The sequence below is a fragment of the Dasypus novemcinctus genome, chromosome Y (genome assembly GCF_030445035.2).
Source record: "Dasypus novemcinctus isolate mDasNov1 chromosome Y, mDasNov1.1.hap2, whole genome shotgun sequence".
In the NCBI taxonomy this organism is placed as follows: Eukaryota; Metazoa; Chordata; class Mammalia; order Cingulata; family Dasypodidae; genus Dasypus; species Dasypus novemcinctus.
Genome location: NC_092216.1, coordinates 1,605,339 through 1,626,280, shown reverse-complemented (window position 1 = coordinate 1,626,280; position 20,942 = coordinate 1,605,339). Strand labels below are relative to the sequence as shown.

The window sequence follows — 20,942 nt, the reverse complement described above, 5'->3', positions numbered from 1 at the left end:
TGGAAGAACTTGCTATAAAGGCAGTGGCCCCCAGAGGTTCTGAGGGGAGGGAGAGAGAAGAAGAGGTGGAACAAGGGGCATTTTTAGGGCATTGGAATTAAGTGTAAACCACAACGTAAACCATAGACGTTGGTTAGTAGCAATGCTTCCATATCTGGTCATCAGTTGTAACAAAATGTACCACGCAATCATAGAATGTTATTCATTGGGGAAGATCTGGGAAGTGGAAGTGTGGGGTATAATGGCATCCCTTATACGATAACTTTTCCGTAACCTAAAACCTCTTTACAAATAAAGTGTATGGGAAACAGATGTGGCTCAATCAAGTGGGCTCCCGTCTGCCATATAGGAGGTCCAGGGTTTGATGCCCAGGGCCTCCTAGTGAGGGCAAGCTGGCCCACGTGGTGAGCTGGTCCACGCAGAGTGCTGGCCCATGCGGGAGTGACCCCTCTGCAGCAATGCTACCCAGTGTGGGAGAGCCACCCTGTGCAGGAGTGCCGGCCGATGTGGAGAGCTGGTGCAGCAAAATGATGCAACAAGAGACATGGAGGAGAGACAATAAGAAGACATAGCAGAGCAGGGAGCTGAGGTGGTGCAAGAGAGTAATCGCTTCTCTCACATTCTGGAAGGTCCCAGGATCAGTTCCCAGAGTCGCCTAATGAGAAGACAAGCAGACACAGAGGAACACACAGCAAATGGACACAGAGAGCAGAGAACAGGGGGAACGGAGGGAGGGAAATGAAAAAAAAAGTTTATTATCTTAAAAAAAAATAGAAAAATGCTAGACTGAAAAAAAAAGGCTGAGGAGTCCATGGTGAAACTATCACAGGGTCCTGAGAACCAGATAAATTAGGAAGTGTGACAAAAGGTGCCATTTGACCGGCTAGAATGGGTGATAAACACGGATCTTGGGGACTCACTCAGGAAAGATGAGAGGGGGCGGTGGCCTTGGCCCAGTGGTTAGGGCGTCCGCCTACCACATGGGAGGTCTGCGGTTCAAACCCCGGGCTGCCTCGACCCGTGTGGAGCTGGCCCATGTGCAGTGCTGATGCGCGCAAGGAGTGCCCTGCCACGCAGGGGTGTCCCCCGTGTAGGGGAGCCCCACGCGTAAGGAGTGCGTGCCGTAAGGAGAGCCGCCCAGCACGAAACAAAGTGCAGCCTGCCCAGGAATGGCGCCGCACACACAGAGAGCTGGCGCAACAAGATGACGCAACAAAAAGAAACACATTCCTGTGCCAATGACAACTGAAGCGGACAAAGAAGATGCAGCAAATAGACAGAGAGAACAGACAACTGGGGTGGGGGGGGAATAAATAAATAAATCTTTAAAAGAAAAAAAGGAAGATGAGAGGACGTTACAGGGAGGAAACTCCATTGCTCTGCGTGGAACGGTGACTGGACATGCCATGGAAAAGCATATGGCGGCCCCATCAGCACAGGCAGAGCCCTGGAAGCTGGAGGGGGTGACTTGGGAAGGGTGACCAGCCAAGATGGCTGCCGAGAGGGGAGGGAAAGAGAACGAGGCTGGAGAGGAGGATGGGGGCACTGCCACGCTGAGTCCTGAACGCCATCTCTGGAAGTGAGGCCTGCAGCTGGAGGTCCACCACTCTCCCCCACCCCATCCCACAGGTGCAGGGTCCTCGCCTGGTGGAACCGCTGCCCCTTGCCCTCCCACCCAAGGAAGATGATCTCAAGGCGTGGGCCTGAGTTCTAAACGTGCCCCTAACCCTAACCCTAACCCTAACCACCGAGCCCGCCCCTTGGGGTCTCAGCATCTAGGGGCTAAGAGAGACTGTTAGGAGAGAGAGTGACCCGTCCACCCTGCGTTTCAGCCAGGTGGGACGCCGACCCTTTGGCCGCACAGTCACTCATTCGTCACCAGCATCTCCCAGCGCCTGCCCTGGGGAGCGTCTGATCGTGGGTTGGACAGTGTCCCCCAAAAGTCACCCCCGAGTCCTAACTTCTGGTCCCACAAATGTAACTTTATTTAGAAACAGCATCTCTGAGGATGTGATTAGTTGAGGCCCAAACTCGCTTACAGGGCTGGGAAGGGGTGAGGATCGTCTTATAAGCCCAGGGTCCTTTTTTTTTTTTTTTTTTTTGAGGTACCAGGACCAGGGATTGAACCCAGGACCTCGTAAGTGGGAGGCTGGTGCTCAACCACCGAGCCCCATCGGCTCCCCTGCGTTGGTTTATTGATTTATTTTGCTTGTCATTTGTATTTGTTTTTAGGCGGCTCCGAAAACCAAACCCGGGACCTCCTGTGAGGGAGGCAGGTGCTCAACTGCTCGAGTCCCGTCCGCTCTCCCGCGTCCTTTTAAGGGGAGGAGATTGGGGCAGGCACAAAGGGGAAAGGCACGACGGAGGCAGGGGAGGGAGGGATGGTTCTGCAAGCTCAGGTGGTGTGCAGACACCTTCAGCTCGGACTTCTTGTGCAGACCAGGAGAGAAGAGAGTCCAGTTGTCTCAACCCCGCCGTGGTGTGGTTCTTTGCTTTAGCAGCCCCCCGGAATCTCGTGCAGGCGTCGGCTTGGGACGCTGTGGCCTCCGGTGAAGGCTCCTGGCCCTGCATTCCAAGGAGCAAAGCTATTCTGGAAGCTTCTTCTGTAATTCTCCTGAGCAGCTGAGACACCTCACACTTGCCACACAGCCTTTCTCCATCCCTGAATAAGGAGGCAGCATGACGGATAGAGGATCCAACTCAGTATCATGCAAAACATAATCTTAAAGGGAGCAGATGTGGCTCTCATAGTTGAGCACCTGCCTCCCAACGGGAGGTCCTGGGTTCGGTTCCCAGTGCCTCCTAAAGAAGACAGTGAGCAGACATCAAACAAAAAAATGAGCCAAAACGAGCAGACAATGAGCAAACAAACAAGCAAAGAGCAAAAAAAAAAAAAAAAAAAAAGAGCAGGGAGCAGATGTCGCTCAAGCCGTTCAGTGCCTGCCTCCCACATGGAAGGTCCCGGGTTCGGTTCCTGGTCAAACAAAACAAACAATGAGCAAAAACAAACAAAAAACACACACGTGCAAGGAGTGCGCCCCGTAAGGAGAGCCGCCCCGCGTGAAAAAAGCGCAGCCTGCCCAGGAGTGGCGCCTCACACACGGAGAGCCGATTCGGCAAGATGATGCCACGGAAAAGAGACACAGATTCCCAGTGCCGCCTGATAACGCAAGCGGATGCTGAAGACACACAGTGAATGGACACAGAGAGCAGACAAAGGAGGGGAGAGGAGAGAAATAAATAAAATAAATCTTGAAAATAAAATGAGCAGACAACGAGCGAAAAAAAAAATGAGCAAAACCAATATGGAAACAGAAGAGAGCGCCATCTCAGGGGGGGGAAACCTTATCTTAAAGCATCCTGAAGATGTGGCAATCTCCAGCGAAATATTCGCAGCCACTGAAATGTCAGGGCGGAGTAGCAAATGGGGGTTCTCTCTGTCCCTGAGGAAAGACACACACCGTGCTCTTGTTTTTTTCCTACGTCGAATTTTTTTTTTAAGGAGGCACAGGGGATTGACCCTGGGACCTCAGACGTAGGAAACAGGTGCTCAACCACTAAGCTACACCTGCTCCCCCCACGTTCCATTTTAAGGCTCGTTTCCCCGGGAGTCCAATAAAGAGAAACAAAATGCAGGTTGATAGAGGAGAAAGCAGGTGAAGGACTGGCGCCGTCCTCCAGATATGTAAATCCAAAGAGATGCTCAGCTGCCCGTGCGTGGCGAACTACAAGGGAAACGAAACCTGCCAGGTAGGAGCTGCCGTGCCCCAGTGGAGCCCCTCAGCCCCAGGGGAAGGGTCCCCGGCACTGCAGATCAGAGTGCGGCTTGCAGATTTCCTTAATTCTCCGTGGTGGAGGCAGAAGAGCTGGACCTTGATGATAAGCTCAAGTTCAAGGGTGGAAGCTCACTTCAGAGTAACCAAAGCAGATGTCCCACTACTCCATGGCCCCCGATGCTTGAAGGAGCCGTTTGGAACCGGGCTGGTGGGGCAGCCTCCCGGCGCACAGTGTTGTACCCGTGATAGCGCTGCACCAGCATTTGCCAGACTGTAAACCTGAAAAGCACACCCAGCTGGGAAAGACTGGTTTCCCAGGGTCTCCAGGCGGTGGGTGGCAGAGCTGGGAGCCAAGGCTCCTAGCTCCTGTCTACTCCTGCCCCTCAGTGCTCAGGAGACAGACAAGGAGCCTGGTCAAGCAGCCAGGAGCAGGTGCTGCCCTCTCTTTGAGTATCGGCACAGCTCAGACGACCAGAGATTCCAGGGACAGAGTCAGGAAAGCGTCTGCCTCTTACCCGGGGCTTTGGCTCGTCTCCTGGAGAGAAGCACCTGCCCCGTCCCCCATCTGTGTCCATCTTAGAAGCAGGGGCTAAGATGGGATGAGCCAAGTGCAAGGACTTTATCAGGGAAAACGCCGGTGTTAGAGAGAATGAGGACGGAGCCAAGGAAGGCTGGGAAATGGGCTGACTGCAAGAGAGAGTGATGGGCAAATGGGGAAGCTGCCCCCAATTCCCTGCCACTGAGAAAGGGTGCCCTCGGCCACCCAAGGAATTCAGCTCTCCCAGGGTGGGGGGAGCAGGGAGGGGACGCCGACCGGAGAAGAAACACGGGGATGGGGGTCGGAGCTCGCAGGCTGGGGCTCGCCTGGTGGCTGCCTGTGGCTGCCGCCGCCCGGTCTTGTGCAACTCAAGTCGACACGAGAATCGCAAACGCCTGCGTAAAATCCTCCCGGTGTCACCATTCACACCGTCTCCCGTCAAGAATCTTCCTGGCCCCGTGGGGTCTAAATCCCCTCCCAAATGGAAGCAGAGTGGACATCACCATCCTCACATCCTCAAGACCGAGGGATGGGAAAACCTAAGGGGGAGGAATGCAGCTATGGATTAGAGTAGGCTTATGATTTCTTCTAGCAAGGGAAGAGCTTGTAACATTGTGGCCACTAGAGGTTCTGAGGGGAGGGAGAGGGAAGAATGGGTGTAACAGGGAGCATTTGGGGGCATGGGAATTGTCCTCCATGACATTGCAATGATGGATACATGCTGTTATACATTTTATCAAAACCTATAAAATTGTGTGGGGCAGAGTGTAAACTCTAACGTAAACTAGTAGCAGTGCTTCAGTGTGTGTTCCTCAATTGAAACAAATGTATCACACTCACGAGAATGTTGTTAATGGGCAAAGTGTGGGAGGGGAGAGGGTGGGCGTATGGGAATCCCCTCTATTTTTGACGCACCATTTAATTCATCTAAAACCCCTTTTACCATAAAGTTAGAAAATTAAAAAGCATGTAAAACCGGGAGTTTGCCAGTAAAACGGAATCTTCCTCGATCTGAAAACGCGGCCTTCCCGCCCCTCTTGGGGGAGATGAGAGGCCGGGCGGTGGAGCACCGGGTCTTGGCCCAATGCAGACCCCTGCCCAGGTCTCCAGGCTCTCTGCCACCACATTGTTTCATTTAAAAGGAGCCGGGTACTTTGGAACAGGGGCTTTTAACCAGGGGTCCATGGGCTTGCATTGAAATTCCGAAAAGCATTCTTCTTGTGGGGACGTGTAGCTGTGGGTGTGAAATTTTTATTAAATCATGCACAGTATAATGAGGACCTAGTAAGGGCCCATGGTTTTGTTGACTGGCAAAGAAGGCATCCGTGGAACAGAAAAGGCAAAGAGCCCCTGCTCTAGAACGATGCCGAGGGCCACTGTGCTTTGGCCATATAAGAGGCACCTGTCCAAGGGCCAGGCCAGGGAAGGCTGAGCTGCAGATTGGCAGTTCTCCTGCAAACCTATAATTCCTTCAAAATAGAGCATTTAAATAAGAGGCAAAGCCTAAAATAGTCCACTAGGGAGAATTCTCTCTCTCTCTCTGTAGGGAATTTTAAATTTGTTCCTTTGTTGTTTTTATTAGGGTGCAATTCACGTCACCAAAACTCTCCATTTTAAAGGGAGCCGTGCAGCGGCGTCTAATACCTTCTCAGTGTTGCACAACCATCCCCGCTGCCTCATTCCAAAACTTTTTTCTCTCCTTTGGGGGCGATGCAAACGTTTCAGAAACGCCTCTCTGTCTCCGGGCACGTCAGCCTGTCGCATAAGACGGAAAATAAAGGCCCTCTTTAAAAAATTCTCTGCCGGCGAGAGAGGGTGGGCGCCCGGGGAGGGGCCAGGCGCAGATTTGTCCCCGAAACAGCATTGGCTCGTTTTCTCTGCGGGTGCGCGTTGGCCCTGCAGGTGTGAGCTGCCTATATCACCAGCCGCACCTCTGCGTGAGGAGCCTGTACCCCAGGCAGAGGGACGCCGAGCGGAGCCAGCTCCAGCCAGCTCGCAGCCAAGGTAGGGCCTGCTGGGTCACCTGGCGGGGGCCCCGGGGGAGGCCGAGGCTCAGACAGACCTGTGAGCAAAAGAAATATATTTTTAAAACTTGGGCAAAGCAAAATTGACAGGTGTTGGGAATTCCCCTGCTATTGTAGTGCTGTTTGGGTTGTGGGACACGCCCCCCTCCCCCAAAAAAGTCAATAAATAATCTACGTGGGGAAAGTGGACGTAGCTCGAGCAGTTGAGTGCCTGCTTCTCGTGGACTAGGTCCTGGGTTCGATCCCGGGACCTCCTCGAAGCAAACCTGAGAAATCCAAGTATCTTGGTGCAGCAGATGTAAGCCCGGTGGTTGAGCGCCTGCTTCCCATGTACAAGGTCCTGGGTTCGATTCCCAGTCCCTCCTCAAAACAAACATGGAGAACCCAACTCTCGTCGGGGAGCGGATGTAGCTCAGTAATTGAGCACCTGCTTCCCATGGACAAGGTCCTGGGTTCAATTCCCAGGACTTCTTAAGAACAAACATGGAGAACCCAACTCTCGTTGGGGAGTGGGTGTAGCTCGTGGTTGAGCACCTGCTTCCCAAGAACGAGCTCCCAGGTGCAATCCCTGCTACACCCTTTAAAATAATAATAATATCCATGGGGGAAAGTTGTGGGGCTAGTTTGGGAAATCGAGAAGGGGCGTGAAAGCATGTGAACGACAAATGGCAATATTTAAACCGATGAGGAAATTTGTCTTTCCGGTCATTTTTAGCATCACATGCCCCAAACTCCATGCCTGTCATCAGCCTCACTGGGCACTGGCTTGTGGCAATGAGTGTGCACTTTCCAGGCAGGCAGGGAAGCCGTTTCAGAAGCACGTCAGACCCGTGAGTTTACGGGTCCAGGAGAAGTTGTCTGTGTCGTGCCTTCATCGGACAAAGGTGTTGCAGCGACTAGAAGTTATACAATAGCTGCCATTTTTATGGTGACCTCCCATCACCCACTGAAATATCTTTTAAGCAAGTTACAGACAGAATGAGCTGTCCGCCAAGTGCCTTAGGGCCAGCAGGGGAAGGTGGACGTGGTGGAGGAGGAAGAGCAGGCGAGAACTCTTGCCGACCCACCGGCCGAGGCCGAGCCCCAGTGGAGGGGAGGGGGCGGCGGGAGTTGGACGCAGGGTCCCTGCGGGAGATGCTCGCGGCCTTGGCACGCCCCTGAGGCTGGACGCCTGCCCCCAGCCCGCCCACAGCGCCCCTCTCCGGGTTTTCTCCTCTCCGCTGGTGCTTGGTGGGACGCTGGCATTAGAGGAAGTAAAGGAGAATTGATTGGACTCAAAACCCCTTAGCAGCGATGCCCAGAGATGTACTTACCAAGTGCAATGGATGTGTCATGATGATGGGAGTGAGTGTTGCTGGGGGGGGGGGGGGAAGTGGGTGGGGTGGGGGCGGTGGGGGTGAATGGGACCTCATATTTTTTGAATGTAATATTTTTAAAAAATGAATAATAATAATAATAATAAACCTTTATCAAATTCCACTGCCATGATGTATCTAGAATCAGCAAGTTCTCTGAGACAGAAAAGGAGAGGTGAAGTTACCAGGGGGTGGCAGGGGATTCAGAGTCACGCTAAATGGTGCAGAATTTCTACCTGAGGTGTTGAAAGGGTTTGGATAGAGAGAGTGGAGGTGGTCGTGTACTGAAGTGTACACTCCAAATAAGGTAAAATAGCCAATTTTAGGTGACGTAGACCTGACAGCAATTAAGTTTATTTTTTAAAAAGGAAAGGGGTTTGCTCAGCCACTTCATAGCGATCGAGCTTTGCAAATATAATTATCCAGTAAAGTGCTTTATTAATTTTATTTATTACGAGAGACACGCATTTGCTTACTCGTATGAATTTTACATGTGCATCGTTTTCTAAAAATCATTCCGTCTTTGAAATGCACGCTTTGGGGGAGGGAGGACGTGCATGCCCGGGAATGGGTGCCCCGGGGGCGCCCCGGCCGTGGGGTCCCAGGTGCCCGGGTGGCAACGAGAAGAAGGCGGCGCGCACGGGGGGGGGCTCCGCGCACGGGGGAGGCTCCGCGCACGGGGGAGGCTCCGCGCACGGGGGAGGCTCGGGGCCCCGCGGGGAAGCGGCAGGGGCGGCGCGAGGCGGGGCGCTGCGCCCCCGCGTGGCCGCGGAGGGGACGGGGGTCTGCGGAGCCCAGCACGGCCGCGGAGGGGGGACCCTGCCCCGGCGAGGAGGCAGGCGCGCCCGGGCTCCGAGGTCTGGGACAGAGCCTGCGGGCGCTGCGGCGGCGACCCGGGAAGAACCTGCCGCTGGATACAGAGTTGCGGGCGGCTGGTAACTTTGTAACTGTTTGCGGCTCCGTGTCAGGCGGCAAGGCTGGAAGCCGGGGCAGGGGGGTGGGGCACGGAGCGCAGTCCCTGCACCCCCGAGTGGAGGGAGGGAGGGGACGAGGGGAGGGAGTTGAGGAGGGAGGAGAGGGGAAGGGGAGGAGAGAACGGGGGAAGGATGGAAAGGAGGAGAGGAGGGGAGGGAGGAGAGAAGAGAGGGAGGGAGGGATGGAAGAGGGAAGAGAGGGGAGGAGGGAGGGGGAAGACAGGGGAAGAGGGGAGGGGGAGGAGAGAAGAGAGGGAAGGAGGGATGGAAGAGGGAAGAGAGGGGAGGGGGAGAGAAGAGAGGGAGGGAGGGATGGAAGAGGGAAGAGGGGAGAACAGAGGGGGAAGACAGGGGAAGAGAGGGGAGGGGAAGGAGAGAAGAGAGGGAAGGAGGGATGGAAGAGGAAAGAGAGGGGAGGGGGAAGAGAAGAGAGGGAAGGAGGGATGGAAGAGGGAAGAGGGGAGGGGAAGAGAAGGGGGAGAGAAGAGAGGGAAGGAGGGATAGAAGAGGGAAGAGAGGGGAGGGGGAGAGAAGAGAGGGGAGGGGGAGAGAAGAGAGGGAGGGAGGGATGGAAGAGGGAAGAGAGGGGAGGGGGAGAGGAGAGAGGGAAGGAGGGATGGAAAGGAGCGGAGGAGGGGGAGGAAGAAGAGATGGTGGGAGGGATAGAAGAGGGAAGAGGGAAGGAGGGAAGGGAAGAGAGGGGAAGAGAGGAGAGGGGGAGGAGAGAAGAGTGGGAAGGAGGGATGGAAGAGGGAAGAGAGGGAAGAGGGGGCAGAGGGAGGAGGGAAGATGGGAAGAGGGGAAGGAGAGAGGAAGGGAGGAGGGAAGAAAGAGAAGGAAGGAGAGAAGAGAGGGAGGGAAGGGAAGAGAGGAAGGGACTGGGGAGGAGGAAGAGGGGAGGAAGAAGGAGTGGAGGGAGGAGGGGTGGAGGGAAGCGAGAGCCTGGGTGGATGGCCCGGGGTCCCCATGTCCAGGGCTGCTGGGAGTTGCCGAGAGGCCCTCGGCCCCGGGGCGCCGGCCTGAGTGCCCTGTCCCTCCCCCCACCCACTGTCCCCTCAGGTGGAGGGGCTGGGCGTGGGGGGCTGGGCTCTAGCCCCTCCAGCGGGCTCTGCCGGGCCCTGCCCACCTCAGAGGAGCTGATGCCGGCCACCTCCTCTTGCCCCCATTTCCATGGCATGGGTTATGGGTGATGTTTATTTTTCTGTGTGTTTCTTGTGCATTATCCAGTGTTTCGGTATTTAATGTGGATAGTTCTGTAATAAGGTAGGGAAATGGGCAGGGAGAAAGGGGGGAGGGAAGGAGATGGTAGAGAAGAAGTGAAGGGATGGGAGAGGAGAGGGAGAGAGGGCGGGAAAGGAGAGGGGAGAGGGGGGCAGAGAGAGGGACGCAAGGGAGGGAGAGGGAGGGAGAGAGGGAGGGAGAGGGAGAGACGGAGGGAGAGAGGGAAGGAGGGAGAGAGAGGGAGGTTGGGGAGAGGAGAGACAGAAAGAGGGAGGCAGGGGAGGGAGAGGGGGAGGGAGAGGGATAGAAGAGGGAGAGAGGGAGGGAGAGAAAGGCACAGAGGGGAGGGAGAGAAGAGGAGAGAGGGTGGGAAAGGGAGAGGGGAGAGAGGGGGACAGAGAGAGGGAGGCAGGACAGGGAGAGGGGGAAGGAGAGAGAGAGGGAGGGAGGGAGAGAGAGGGGTAGGGGAGAGAAGAGAGGGAGGGAGGGAGGGGAAGGAGAGAAGAGGAGGGAGAGGGAAGAAGAGAGAGAGGGAGAGACAGGGAGGGAGGGGCAGAGAAGACCGAGAGAGGGAGGGGAAAGATGGGGGAGGGAAGGGGAGAGAAGACAGAAAGAGGGAGAGAGAGGGGGGAGGGAGAGAGGGGGACAGAGAGAAGGGGGCAGGAGATGGAGGGGGGAGAGAAGAGGAGAGAGGGGGAGGGAGGGAGAGGGGGAGAGAAGACAGAAAGAGGGAGGGAGAGGAAGGAGAGAAGAGGAGAGAGAGGGAAGAAGACAGAGGGAGAGACAGGGAAGGAGGGGCAGGGAAGATGGGGAGAGAGAGGGAGGAAGGGAGAGAAGGGAGGGAGAGGAGAGAGAGGGGGGCAGAGAGAAGGAGGCAGGTGAGGGAGAAGGGGAGCGAGAGAGAGGGAGGGAGAAGAGGGGGAGGAGGAGGGAGGGGAAGGACAGAAGAGGAGAGAGGGGGAGGGAGGGAGGGGAAGGAGAGAAGAGGAGAGAGGGGGAGGGAGGGAGGGGAAGGAGAGAAGAGGAGAGATGGGGAGGAAGAGAGAGGGAGGGAGGGGAAGGACAGAAGAGGAGAGAGAGGGAGGAAGAGAGAGGGAGGGAGGGGCAGAGAAGACAGAGGGAAAGAGGGAGGCAGGAAGGGAGAGAAGGGAGGGAGGGGGAGAGAGGGGGACAGGGAGAGGGAGGCAGAAGAGGGAGAGGGGGAAGGAGAGAGAAAGGGAGGAGAGGGGGAGGGAGGGAAGGACAAAAGAGGAGAGAGGGGGAGGGAGAGAGGGGAGGAGAGAAAGGGAGGGAGGGGGAAAGAAGACAGAAGGAGGGAGGGAAAGGAAGGAGAGGGGGATGGGGGGGAAGAGAAGAGAGAGAGGGAGAGGGGGAGGGGCGGGGAGGGAGGGCGGGAGGGGGAGGCGGGCGCACGGGCGAGGAGGGCGCGGAGGGAGGGAGCCGGCGGCTGGGGGGTGGGCAGCGGGGTTCCCCAGCCCGTGGGGGGCAGCCCCGCGCGCGCGCCCCTCGCCCCGGCCTGACGGCGCCTTGCCCGTGTCCCCGCAGCCGCCGGCCGCGCGCGCGGGATGGAGCGCAACGCCAGCAAGCCGGACAACGCGACGCTGCAGATGCTGCGCAGCCCGACGATCGCGGCGGTGCTGCCCGCCGTGTACTCGCTCGTGGCGCTCGTCAGCATCCCGGGCAACCTCTTCTCGCTGTGGGTGCTGTGCCGCGACCTGGGGCCCAAGTCGCCGTCGGTGATCTTCATGATCAACCTGAGCGTGACGGACCTGATGCTGGCCAGCGCGCTGCCCTTCCAGATCTACTACCACTGCAACCACCACCACTGGGTGTTCGGCACGCTGCTCTGCAACGTGGTCACCGTCGTCTTCTACGCCAACATGTACTCGTCCATCCTCACCATGACGTGCATCAGCGTGGAGCGCTTCCTGGGCGTCGTGTACCCGCTGGCGTCCGCGCGCTGGCGCCGGCGCCGCTACGCCGTGGCCGCCTGCGCGGGCGCCTGGCTGCTGCTGCTCGCCGCGCTGTCGCCGCTGGCCAGGACCGACCTCACCTACGAGGTCAAGGACCTGGGCATCGTGACCTGCTTCGACGTGCTCAAGTGGACGATGCTGCCGAGCGTGGCCACGTGGGCCGTCTTCCTCTTCACGCTCTTCGTGGTGCTGTTCCTCATCCCCTTCGTGGTCACGGTGGCCTGCTACACGGCCACCATCCTGACGCTGGCGCGCGCCCCGGACCGCTGCGGCGACGGGCAGAAGCGGCGCGCCGTGTGCCTGGCGGCCGTGGTGCTGTTCGCCTTCGTCTCCTGCTTCGCCCCAAACAACTTCGTGCTGCTGGTGCACATAGTCAGCCGCCTCTTCTACGGCAAGAGCTACTACCACGTCTACAAGCTCACGCTCTGCCTCAGCTGCCTCAACAACTGCCTCGACCCCTTCGTCTACTACTTCGCCTCCAAAGAGTTCCAGCTCCGCCTGCGCAGGTACCTGGGCTACAGCGGGCTGCCGGCCGACAGCCTGGACACGCGCCGGGACAGCTTCTTCTCCGCGCGCACGCTGTCGGCGCGCTCCACCGGCAGCAGCGGCCCCGCCGACGCCGCGCCCGACGCGGCCCGGACGCGCCTGCCTCAAGAGGCAGGAGAGCCTCCTCTGACCAGCCGGGCGGCGAGCGCCCGTGCGCCCCGGAGCTCTGCGGAGAGCTTCCCCGCCAGGCCCTTTCGCCCGCGGCCGCCGCGCTCCCTGCCTCCCGAAGACCTCGATTCGGGGAGGCGGCGAGCGAAGCTCAACGACCGCGTCTCAGGCGAGCCGGGAAGGCGCGCACCGAGGTCTCCGAGGCGAGCCCCCCGCAGCCTCGTTCGCGCCCTGAGCGCTTGCTCAGGCCGGCAGCGTCTCCTCGCGGGACCCCTTCAGGGCCGCTGCGCTCGGTCCTGCAGGCCGGACAGTCGCCTGGGCCCCGACTGGCCCGACACCCACCCAGCCCTCTTGTTTATTTCCCCTCGGCCACTCCGGGCGCTGTGACCTCACAACAGGACTTGTGGCCCCACCCCTGGTGCTCAGTCACTCTGGAGCCCACCCACCTCTTCCCAGAACGCCTGACGCCGAGGGCTTTGGAGCGGTCACTCTGACCCCCCGGTGTCTCCTGTTCCACTGAAATGCTGCAGCGCCCAGGTGTACCTCGGCCCCCTCGCCTCCCCGGAGGGGCGAGGGTCTCCGGGTGGGGCAGGAAGCTGCTGGAGCCAGGCCTGGGGGAGGCCAAGTCTCCACAGCTGTGAAGGGGCTGCATGCAGGCAGAGGGTTCCTGGAGCAGGAGCTCACCTGTTCTCACCTCCACCTGTTCTCACCCAGACTCCACACCTCAGGCGCCTGCTGGAGAACCAGGTTGCTTTCCCATTTGGGGCGGCAAGCCCTCCCAGGGTCTCTGCACCACGCCAGGTGGGGCTGTTGGGAAACCGGCACCTGCCGCGGACGCTGATGGTGGAAACTTGCAAGAGGATCCACTCGTCCCCTGGTGCCTGCTGACGGAGCTGGCCCTGGGGCAGGGCCTCTGTCACTCTTCCACAGTCCAGGGCATACCTGTGCGAGCCCCCACACCTGAGCTGCTTCGGGAAGGAGAGAGCGCTTGCTCTGGGCATTTAGCTGAATCCCAGCACAGTTCTGGACACTTGGCAAACGCCGAGGCGTAACTGCACTGTTGGACTCCTGGACTCCCTGGAGAGAGACAAAGAGTCCTGGACTCTGTGTTGCGAGAGCCGAGAGGGGCCGGTGGGCCAGGGGACCTGCAGAGTGGGGCCAACCCAGGGTTGCCAGTCCCTCCCTAGCAGGGACCCTCGGTCTCTGTGCAGCCATTGCTGCTTTGGAAGGCAAAGAGATAGCTCTGTAGGGCACTGAAGAGGGCCACTTCCAAAATTCATGTCCACTGGGACCTGCGAGTGGGACTTCTTTGGAAACTAAAAAAAAACAAAACAAAAACTCTTTGTAGGTGCAATTAAGGTAAAGGTGTTGAAATCATCCTGGATTATCTGGGGAGGGGGGCACACATCCAACAACTGGTGTCTTTAGAAGAGACACCCAGGGGAGGCGGCCATGAGAAGACGGAGGCAGAGAGTGGCAAGATGCCAGTCTCACCTGGGACCCCCAGGAGCTGAAGAGGCAGGAAGGACCCTCTCCTAGGGCCTCTGAGGGGGCCCAGCCCTGCCACACCTCGAGGCCACAATTCTGGACTGCAGCACCCTGAGCCTATAGATTCCTGATGATTCCTGTTTCTGGAGGGCGGCCGTGGGAAATCCGTGACCACAAGGACGGCAGGTCAGAGGCGCTGCCCGTGGGCGGTGGGCGATTGCCGGAGGGCCGCTGGCCGCTGGGAGACCCCCAGCCTCTCCAGGCTGCCAGGAGCAAGGCACAGGCTGCCAGGAGCAAGGAAGGACGAGAAATGCCGCTGGCCGTGAGCGCGGCCATCGGTGACTCCTGGGGCAGGTTCTGGATCCAAGGGGCTGCCGCGCGACTCCGGCGTCCCCACGTCTCACGCAGTGTGCTGCCTTCTCTTCCCCCGGAGACCTAAAGCCGGCACCTGCAGACACATCGTCATCTCACTTTTTATTTCAAGGATGAACCCAGTCCGTGAGAAGCAGGCGCTCAACCACTGAGCTACACTTGTCCCTCCACACTCGGTTTTCATTTCGGGACGTGGAGTGCACAGAGAAAGTGCTTTTGTTTTAACTTTACAGCCGCAGAGTCTGACGTCCCTGGGGCTGGACTGGCCAGGATTCCAGCCGGAGCTGCCAGCGCCTTCTCAACCAACCCCGTCTCGTCACCAGCTGACCTAGAGCCGAGCACTGTAAAGGGATATACAAATGAAAAAAGAAAAAAAGAATTTAAAGCATTTTCCCTGGAGCCAAAAGCGAGAGGCTCCCACCCACCTACCCCCTTTCATCATTTAAGTGAGAAACGTATCCTTGCCAATTCTTCCCCGTCCGGTTTGAATGTGTTTAAATCCTTTTTTAGAGGTTAAATAAGCAAGCTTCACCACTCAAGACTGTCTGCTCAGGGAAAGAAGCCCTGATTTCCCTGTTTCCTGGAAAGAGAGGGACAGAACTTTAGGGGGCTCCTGGGTCCATCTTGCAAACCCCCCTCTTGTCCTAAAGATGAGCGGGTAGCTGCTGTGCTACGTAGAAAGGGGGAGCCCGCCCGCGCTCTCTGCAATATCTGCAGCATCACATTCTGGTTTCGTGTTTTTTTTTTCCATCCTAAAACCCCTCTCCTTTCTCGTCTGCCTTTGTGGAGAGGTGTTCTGTGTTGGGAGAAGATGTTAGATGTGATTATATTTCCCTAACTGAGCACCTAAACCCACGTTTTTTCCCCCTGCCTCTCAACGCTGCCCGCGTCACACCCTTCCGATGTCTGGGCGAATTTTCTCCACTGCCTCAAGCCCGGTGGCCCGGCCCTTCCGCCCCCCAGCTGACGCACCAGCGGTCACTCTAAGGAAGGACCTGCTGAGGACACCAAGGCCGGCGGCGGGGAGAAACTCAAAACCGGCCTTTTCTGAGTTCTGACTCTGCCTCCGAAAGAGCACGTGCCGTGGTCAGTCGGCAGGCCGCGCCGCGTCGTCCTGGAACGCAAACCAGCTTGTCCCCCCTTGCCCTCTGCCCACGCGCGCCGTGCGTGGCCACTGGACATGTGGACATGCGGACACTGCTACCTCACTGTGGGTTTCTCCTGTGACCCGAGACCAGCCCCTTGGGAGCGGTCCATCGGATGGACCTGGGGACTGAGTTTTCTCACCTGCCGGGCGGAGGTGAAACGAGCTCGGCCGTCTGGAAACCGAGCCCTGGAAAGCTGAATCAGCAAGCCCCGCGCCTCCCCTCCGGTAAGAGGCAAGTTTTGCGTCTGTGCTTGGATCTGATGAAAAGAGAAAAAGCTGTGAAAACCCCAAACCACCTTCAAACAGCCTGGCGAGTTCAGAGCACACCCATTTAGGTAATATCTTTCCCCACAGGATGAAATGTCTCCCTCAGCCTTTGATGCTGACAAAGAACTGAGATTTTGAAGCTGATGACGGGCTGCCGACCTGCCTTGTAACTCTGACTCCCAGGGGCATCCAGTTCCACCCAGCGTGACAGTTTCTGTGCATTGCAGGAAATCGCAACCCAAAGGCTACAGCTCCAGGACACCTGGTATTTTGCCTTCTGTCCCGTACAAGTGCAGAGCTGGCTTTGCTCCCTGTCTGAGCACTTCAAAAATGCTCTGGGGGTATTTCTCTTTCCAGAAACTCAACCCAACTGCTCAGCTGTTGGACAGGGAAGCAGCCGTGTACATTTACCGACTAAAAAGCAAACAAACAAAAACCTACCGAATCCTATTAAAGTCTGCTGTTGGTGGGAATCGGGGGGCATGCAGAAAAGCAAAAGCCAAGAAGATGATCTGAATTTTCCCCCAGTGCCCGAGGTGGACAACCTGATCTCTGATATTGGAGATACATTCCTAAGACACACTCAGCTTCACATTCCAGTCAATGGTTTATCCTCCTGACATGCCCCTGGAACTTAACAAGACTTTCAAAGGATGGCAGACTCGAGCAATTTTTAAAACATACGGCGTAAATCAGGGGCAACGGAGCACAGAGAAGAGAGGGGGTAAAACCGAGGATTTTCTGTTAATTCTCTTTCGTGGCATGTGGTTTTGTTTTTTTAAAAATTCTTATCTGTTAGGGGTACAAACTCAAGTCCTCATAGATGGGATGTTCTGGTGGTGGATGTCTTCCTGAAATACACTCGCCACACAGACCTGATTTAGAGAACTGGGTGGAGGGAAATGGCAACTCTTGGTGATGGTGGAAGATGAGTGAAGAAAAGACGGGGTTCTTTAGCTCATTCTCTTTACTTTTGGAATATGTGAAACTATTTCTTCTGAAACATACGGTGCATTCGAAAAACGCCACAGCAAGACGTTGATTTATGCAAAATATATTCCTGAATGCCGGATGCCTTGATTTGGGGACTTTTTCCCAGCCTCAAACCGTAACCGAATACATTCCCACGGTTGAGCGCAACCCGTGTCTCGGCATTTGCTCGAGCAGCCAAAGAAACTGAAGCAACACGGGATTCAAATACATGCGGTGCTTCGTCTGCCGGCTTCCCCTGGCCACAAAGTTTGTGAGCTTTTCCCTTGCAGTCGTAGTGTGTATCCATCGGTCTGTCCATCTTTATTCCGAGCAATGTCCTACCGTGTGGGTGACCACGTGTGTTGACCCCCATCTCTGTAATCATCTTGGTGATTGGGAGAAACTGAACTTACAGCCAAAGTCCTGCATGAAGCCAGACTTTTTGACCTCAATCTCCAGGAAAAGGATGGAACCTTCGAGAAACAGGATGAAATGGCTGGCTCCGAAAACTCTTTTCCTGTTTTGTTGCGCCATGAGCACATTTCAACTCTCGATTTTTACTCTTTCCAAAGTAGGTAGCCAAGAATACGTTTTTAAGACTTAGGGATTTCATAATTGTTTAACCAAAGTAGGAATTGTTCAGGTCCAGATTTGTTGTTCCAAATCTGTGTGTGTATGTGTGTGTGTGTGTATTTTGGTTTTGTGCCTCTCTTTTTCCTTCTTTTATTTCTTTTTCTTTTTAGTCCATTTTTTATTTTTGTTTTTAATTTTTTTTCATTTATCAGTTTTACTTTTTAATTTTTTTTCTTTTTTTTGGCTTTTTTTTCTTTATTTTTTCTGTTACAAAACTTAAGCTTTTGACTTTGACTCTTTTTTTAATTAGAGAAGTTGTGGTTTACAGGACAATCAATCATGCATAAAACACAGGGTCCTCATATATTACTCTATGTTAACACCTTGCATTGGTGTGGTACATTTGTTACAATTGATGAAAGCACATTTTTATAAATATGCTATTAACAACAGTCCATGGTTTAACTTAAGGTTCACTGTGTTATGCAGTTCCATGGATTTTTAAAATATATATATATTTTAGTACCATATTAAAATCTAATCCCTCCCTTAACCACATTCAAATATATAATTCAGTGCCGTTAATTACAGCCACTGTCCGCCATCCGTTACCAAAATATTTCCATCATTCCAAATAGAAACTCTGCACATTTTTAAGCCTTAAAATGCCCTCTCCCCACCCCACCTCCTGGTAAATTCTATTCTAGTTCCTGACTCTATGAATTTACTTATTCTGATTACTTCACCTCAGTGAGCTCCTATACAGCATTTGTCCTTGGGTGCCTGGCTGGCTTCACTCCACACGATGTCATCAACTTTGGCCTTTTAATTTCCTCAATGTCTTTGGAAACCTCTGCTATTCTGAAATCCTAAAAAGATTCTTTGCTACCATTGAAATGAAGGCGAAGCACGCAGGGAAGGAGATTTCGGAAGAGCGCAAGATGGATAACGAGTTAAATAGAACTTTTCTTAATAGTTTTGGGACTTGCTGTCAAACCCCAATAGCGGCTGATGATCCAAAGCCTGCCCTGGAAGGGGCGTGCCCCACCCCTCACCTGTATCGGCTCATTTAACCCGACACGGAGAGGTGGAGGCAGGCACTTTTTTTTTTACGGTACCGGGGCTGGGAATTGAACCCGGGACTTTGTATGTGGGAAGCCGGCGCTCAACAGCTGAGCCACATCTACTCTCCTGAGTTGCTTTTTTTCATTTTGTTTTGCTTGTTGTTTGCTTGTTTTTAGGAGGCACCAAACCCGGGACCTCCCACGGGGGAGGCAGGCGCTCAACTGCTCGAGCCACGTCCCTGTGCCCGTTTTTCAGAGGCACTGAAGTTTTAGATCTCCGCCAGGGTCCAGAGCTGGGGAGCGGGAAGGAAGGGACTTGAGCCTAACTCAAGGATCGGCTTCGTAATACCTGCCTAAGCTCAAAGCACAATTCCCCATCCAGTAGACAGCTAACTTGGGGCTTACGCCCATCTGCCAATTCCACGTTGCTTTGGTTGTCCTCGATTTTCGGTCATTTTAAGGAATTAGGGTTTTCCTGGAGTACAGACATCAAATGAAAACAAGGTCAGGATGCCAGTGGATTCTGGTTTTCCACTTTCTAGCCACACTGAGGAAAGAAGCAAGCTGAAACTTGCCATTAAAATGAGATAATTGCTGGGGAGAGGATGGCGTTCCGTGGTTGAGCGCCTGCTTCCCATGTACGAGGTCCCGGGTTCAATCTCTGGTGCCTCCTAAAAAGAACATTTACAAAAAGAGATCATTGCTAAATAGACCCTGGAAGGGTTTCAGAAAGAAAGTTGAAATTTGAATACGGTCTGGGAATACGTTAAGAATATCGCATCGTTGTTAGTTATTAGTTCTGACAAATGTACCATAGCTATGTAAAGGGGAAGTGAGGGGGGCTGGGGTGGGGGATATATGAGAATTCTCTGTACAATCTTTGCAACATTTTTGTAAAGCAAACATTTTTCCAGAATAAAAAAAATGTATTTTTAAAAAGTGAGATTTTTTGGCTTTTCCTCCACGATCATGGCTATCAGGCATCATGAATTCCTGTTCAAGACTGCTACAATATTTGTCAACGAGCCTGTGTGTGTTCTCGACATAAGCAGAAATCTTTTAGGTTCTCTTCTGGAGAACTGGGGCAATTGACCTCATTGAACGCTTTTTGAGTCTACACATAACACCACCAAAGGCTTCTCAGTAATACTGATCCTTTAATCGATTTCTTTCAACTTTGCTTTTAAAATACTTTCCTATTTTCTTCATACCCATGAAAACTAAGTTACACCACTGTTGGCAATGAAGAAATGAAAAGGGCACCCCATGCCCAGTTGGTGGGAAAGTAAATTTGACCCCAGTTCTAGCGGGCAATGTGCCTTAATTGTAACCTTTCCTTTCAAATGTTTTCTGGCATTGGAGGAAGAATGGTAAAATTGTCATCGCTAAGCTGTTTACCTTAGCATTATTTCTTGTTTTGTTTTCAAATGTATTTTTCCTTTTTTTTTTAATTTCTTCTTATTTTTTATCATTACTTCTAATGATAGAAATTTGAGGCAAATTAAACGTTCAAACAACAGGGGGAACGATTCCCAAAACAAATGGGATGTTTTTGGGCAGGGTGTCCTGGTTGAGGCCAACTGGCAAATCAGATCCAGCTATAGTGTGCCAGGGAGGTGGGCGGGTCACCCCTTGAAGTTTTGGTGGATGTGGGAGAGCCGGGGGTGGACGGGGATGGGACCCCTGCCCCCCCTGCTCACAGCCCCTGGGGGAGAAGGTTCAGGAGAATGAACGACCCCCCTGACATGCTGTGAGAGGCTGACCGCACAGTGGGGAGGGGTCCTAGCCCACCCCAGCTCTTGGAGATGACCAGGGAGCCCCAGCCTTGACCTCTGGTCTGCAGCCGTCAAACCCTGATTCAAAGACTATCCAGTGACGCGTGGGGCAAACAGATCAATGAATGATAAGTAGCGAAAAGGGCAGGGAGCAAGGCACTCAAAATAGATACTAAGATGTCACATGGATATATATACACATAGACATATAAATACACATACGTATGTGCCGCAATCAGCTCACAATAGGTTGGCCGGAAGGGAAGGCAACACAGAACTTTACGAAATAAAGGGACAGAGAGAGAGGCACAAGAGAGGAGATAAAGATGGGAGCAGGGGACTCACAGCTTCTGGAACTGAGAGCCTCAACCCTAGTTTCCACCTCGTATTTACTGGAAACTACCAAGCAGCTGTTTGCTCTTAGAACTGTAACATCCTCTATGATAATAGGGAACAACTGCAACATCTAACAACTGCGACATCTACAATAGACCAGGTGTAACATTTACAATAAGGAACAGGTAAGCCAGTTTCCCACAACATGTATGTGCACGCCTGTATTTGCTTCCTGAAGCCACTGCAACAAATGAACACAAGCTGGGTGGATTAAAGCAACAGAAATCTCTGCTCTCACAATTACAGAGCCCAGATGTCTGACATCAAAAGCGGCTTTAGGGAGGCGCCTTCCTGCCTCTCCCAGCTTCTGGTGGCCCAGGCATCCCTTGGTTTATGGCCACATGACCCCAAGCTCTGCTCCATCTTCACGTGA

General features: G+C 54.5%; 2 protein-coding genes across 2 annotated transcripts in view; one reads left to right on the top strand and one right to left on the bottom strand.

The window, feature by feature from the left end:
* LOC139438377 (P2Y purinoceptor 8-like) overlaps window positions 1-19,307 on the top strand; it is a 70,497-nt gene extending 51,190 nt beyond the window's left edge. The window contains exon 2 of the mRNA XM_071213443.1: window positions 11,434-19,307. Coding sequence (XP_071069544.1) covers window positions 11,454-12,902 — 1,449 coding nt within the window. The 5' untranslated portion in view covers window positions 11,434-11,453 and the 3' untranslated portion in view covers window positions 12,903-19,307. The remainder of the gene's footprint in view (window positions 1-11,433) is intronic.
* LOC101416025 (granulocyte-macrophage colony-stimulating factor receptor subunit alpha) overlaps window positions 1-20,942 on the bottom strand; it is a 579,672-nt gene that overhangs the window by 274,063 nt on the left and 284,667 nt on the right. The gene's annotated exons all lie outside the window — the stretch shown is intronic.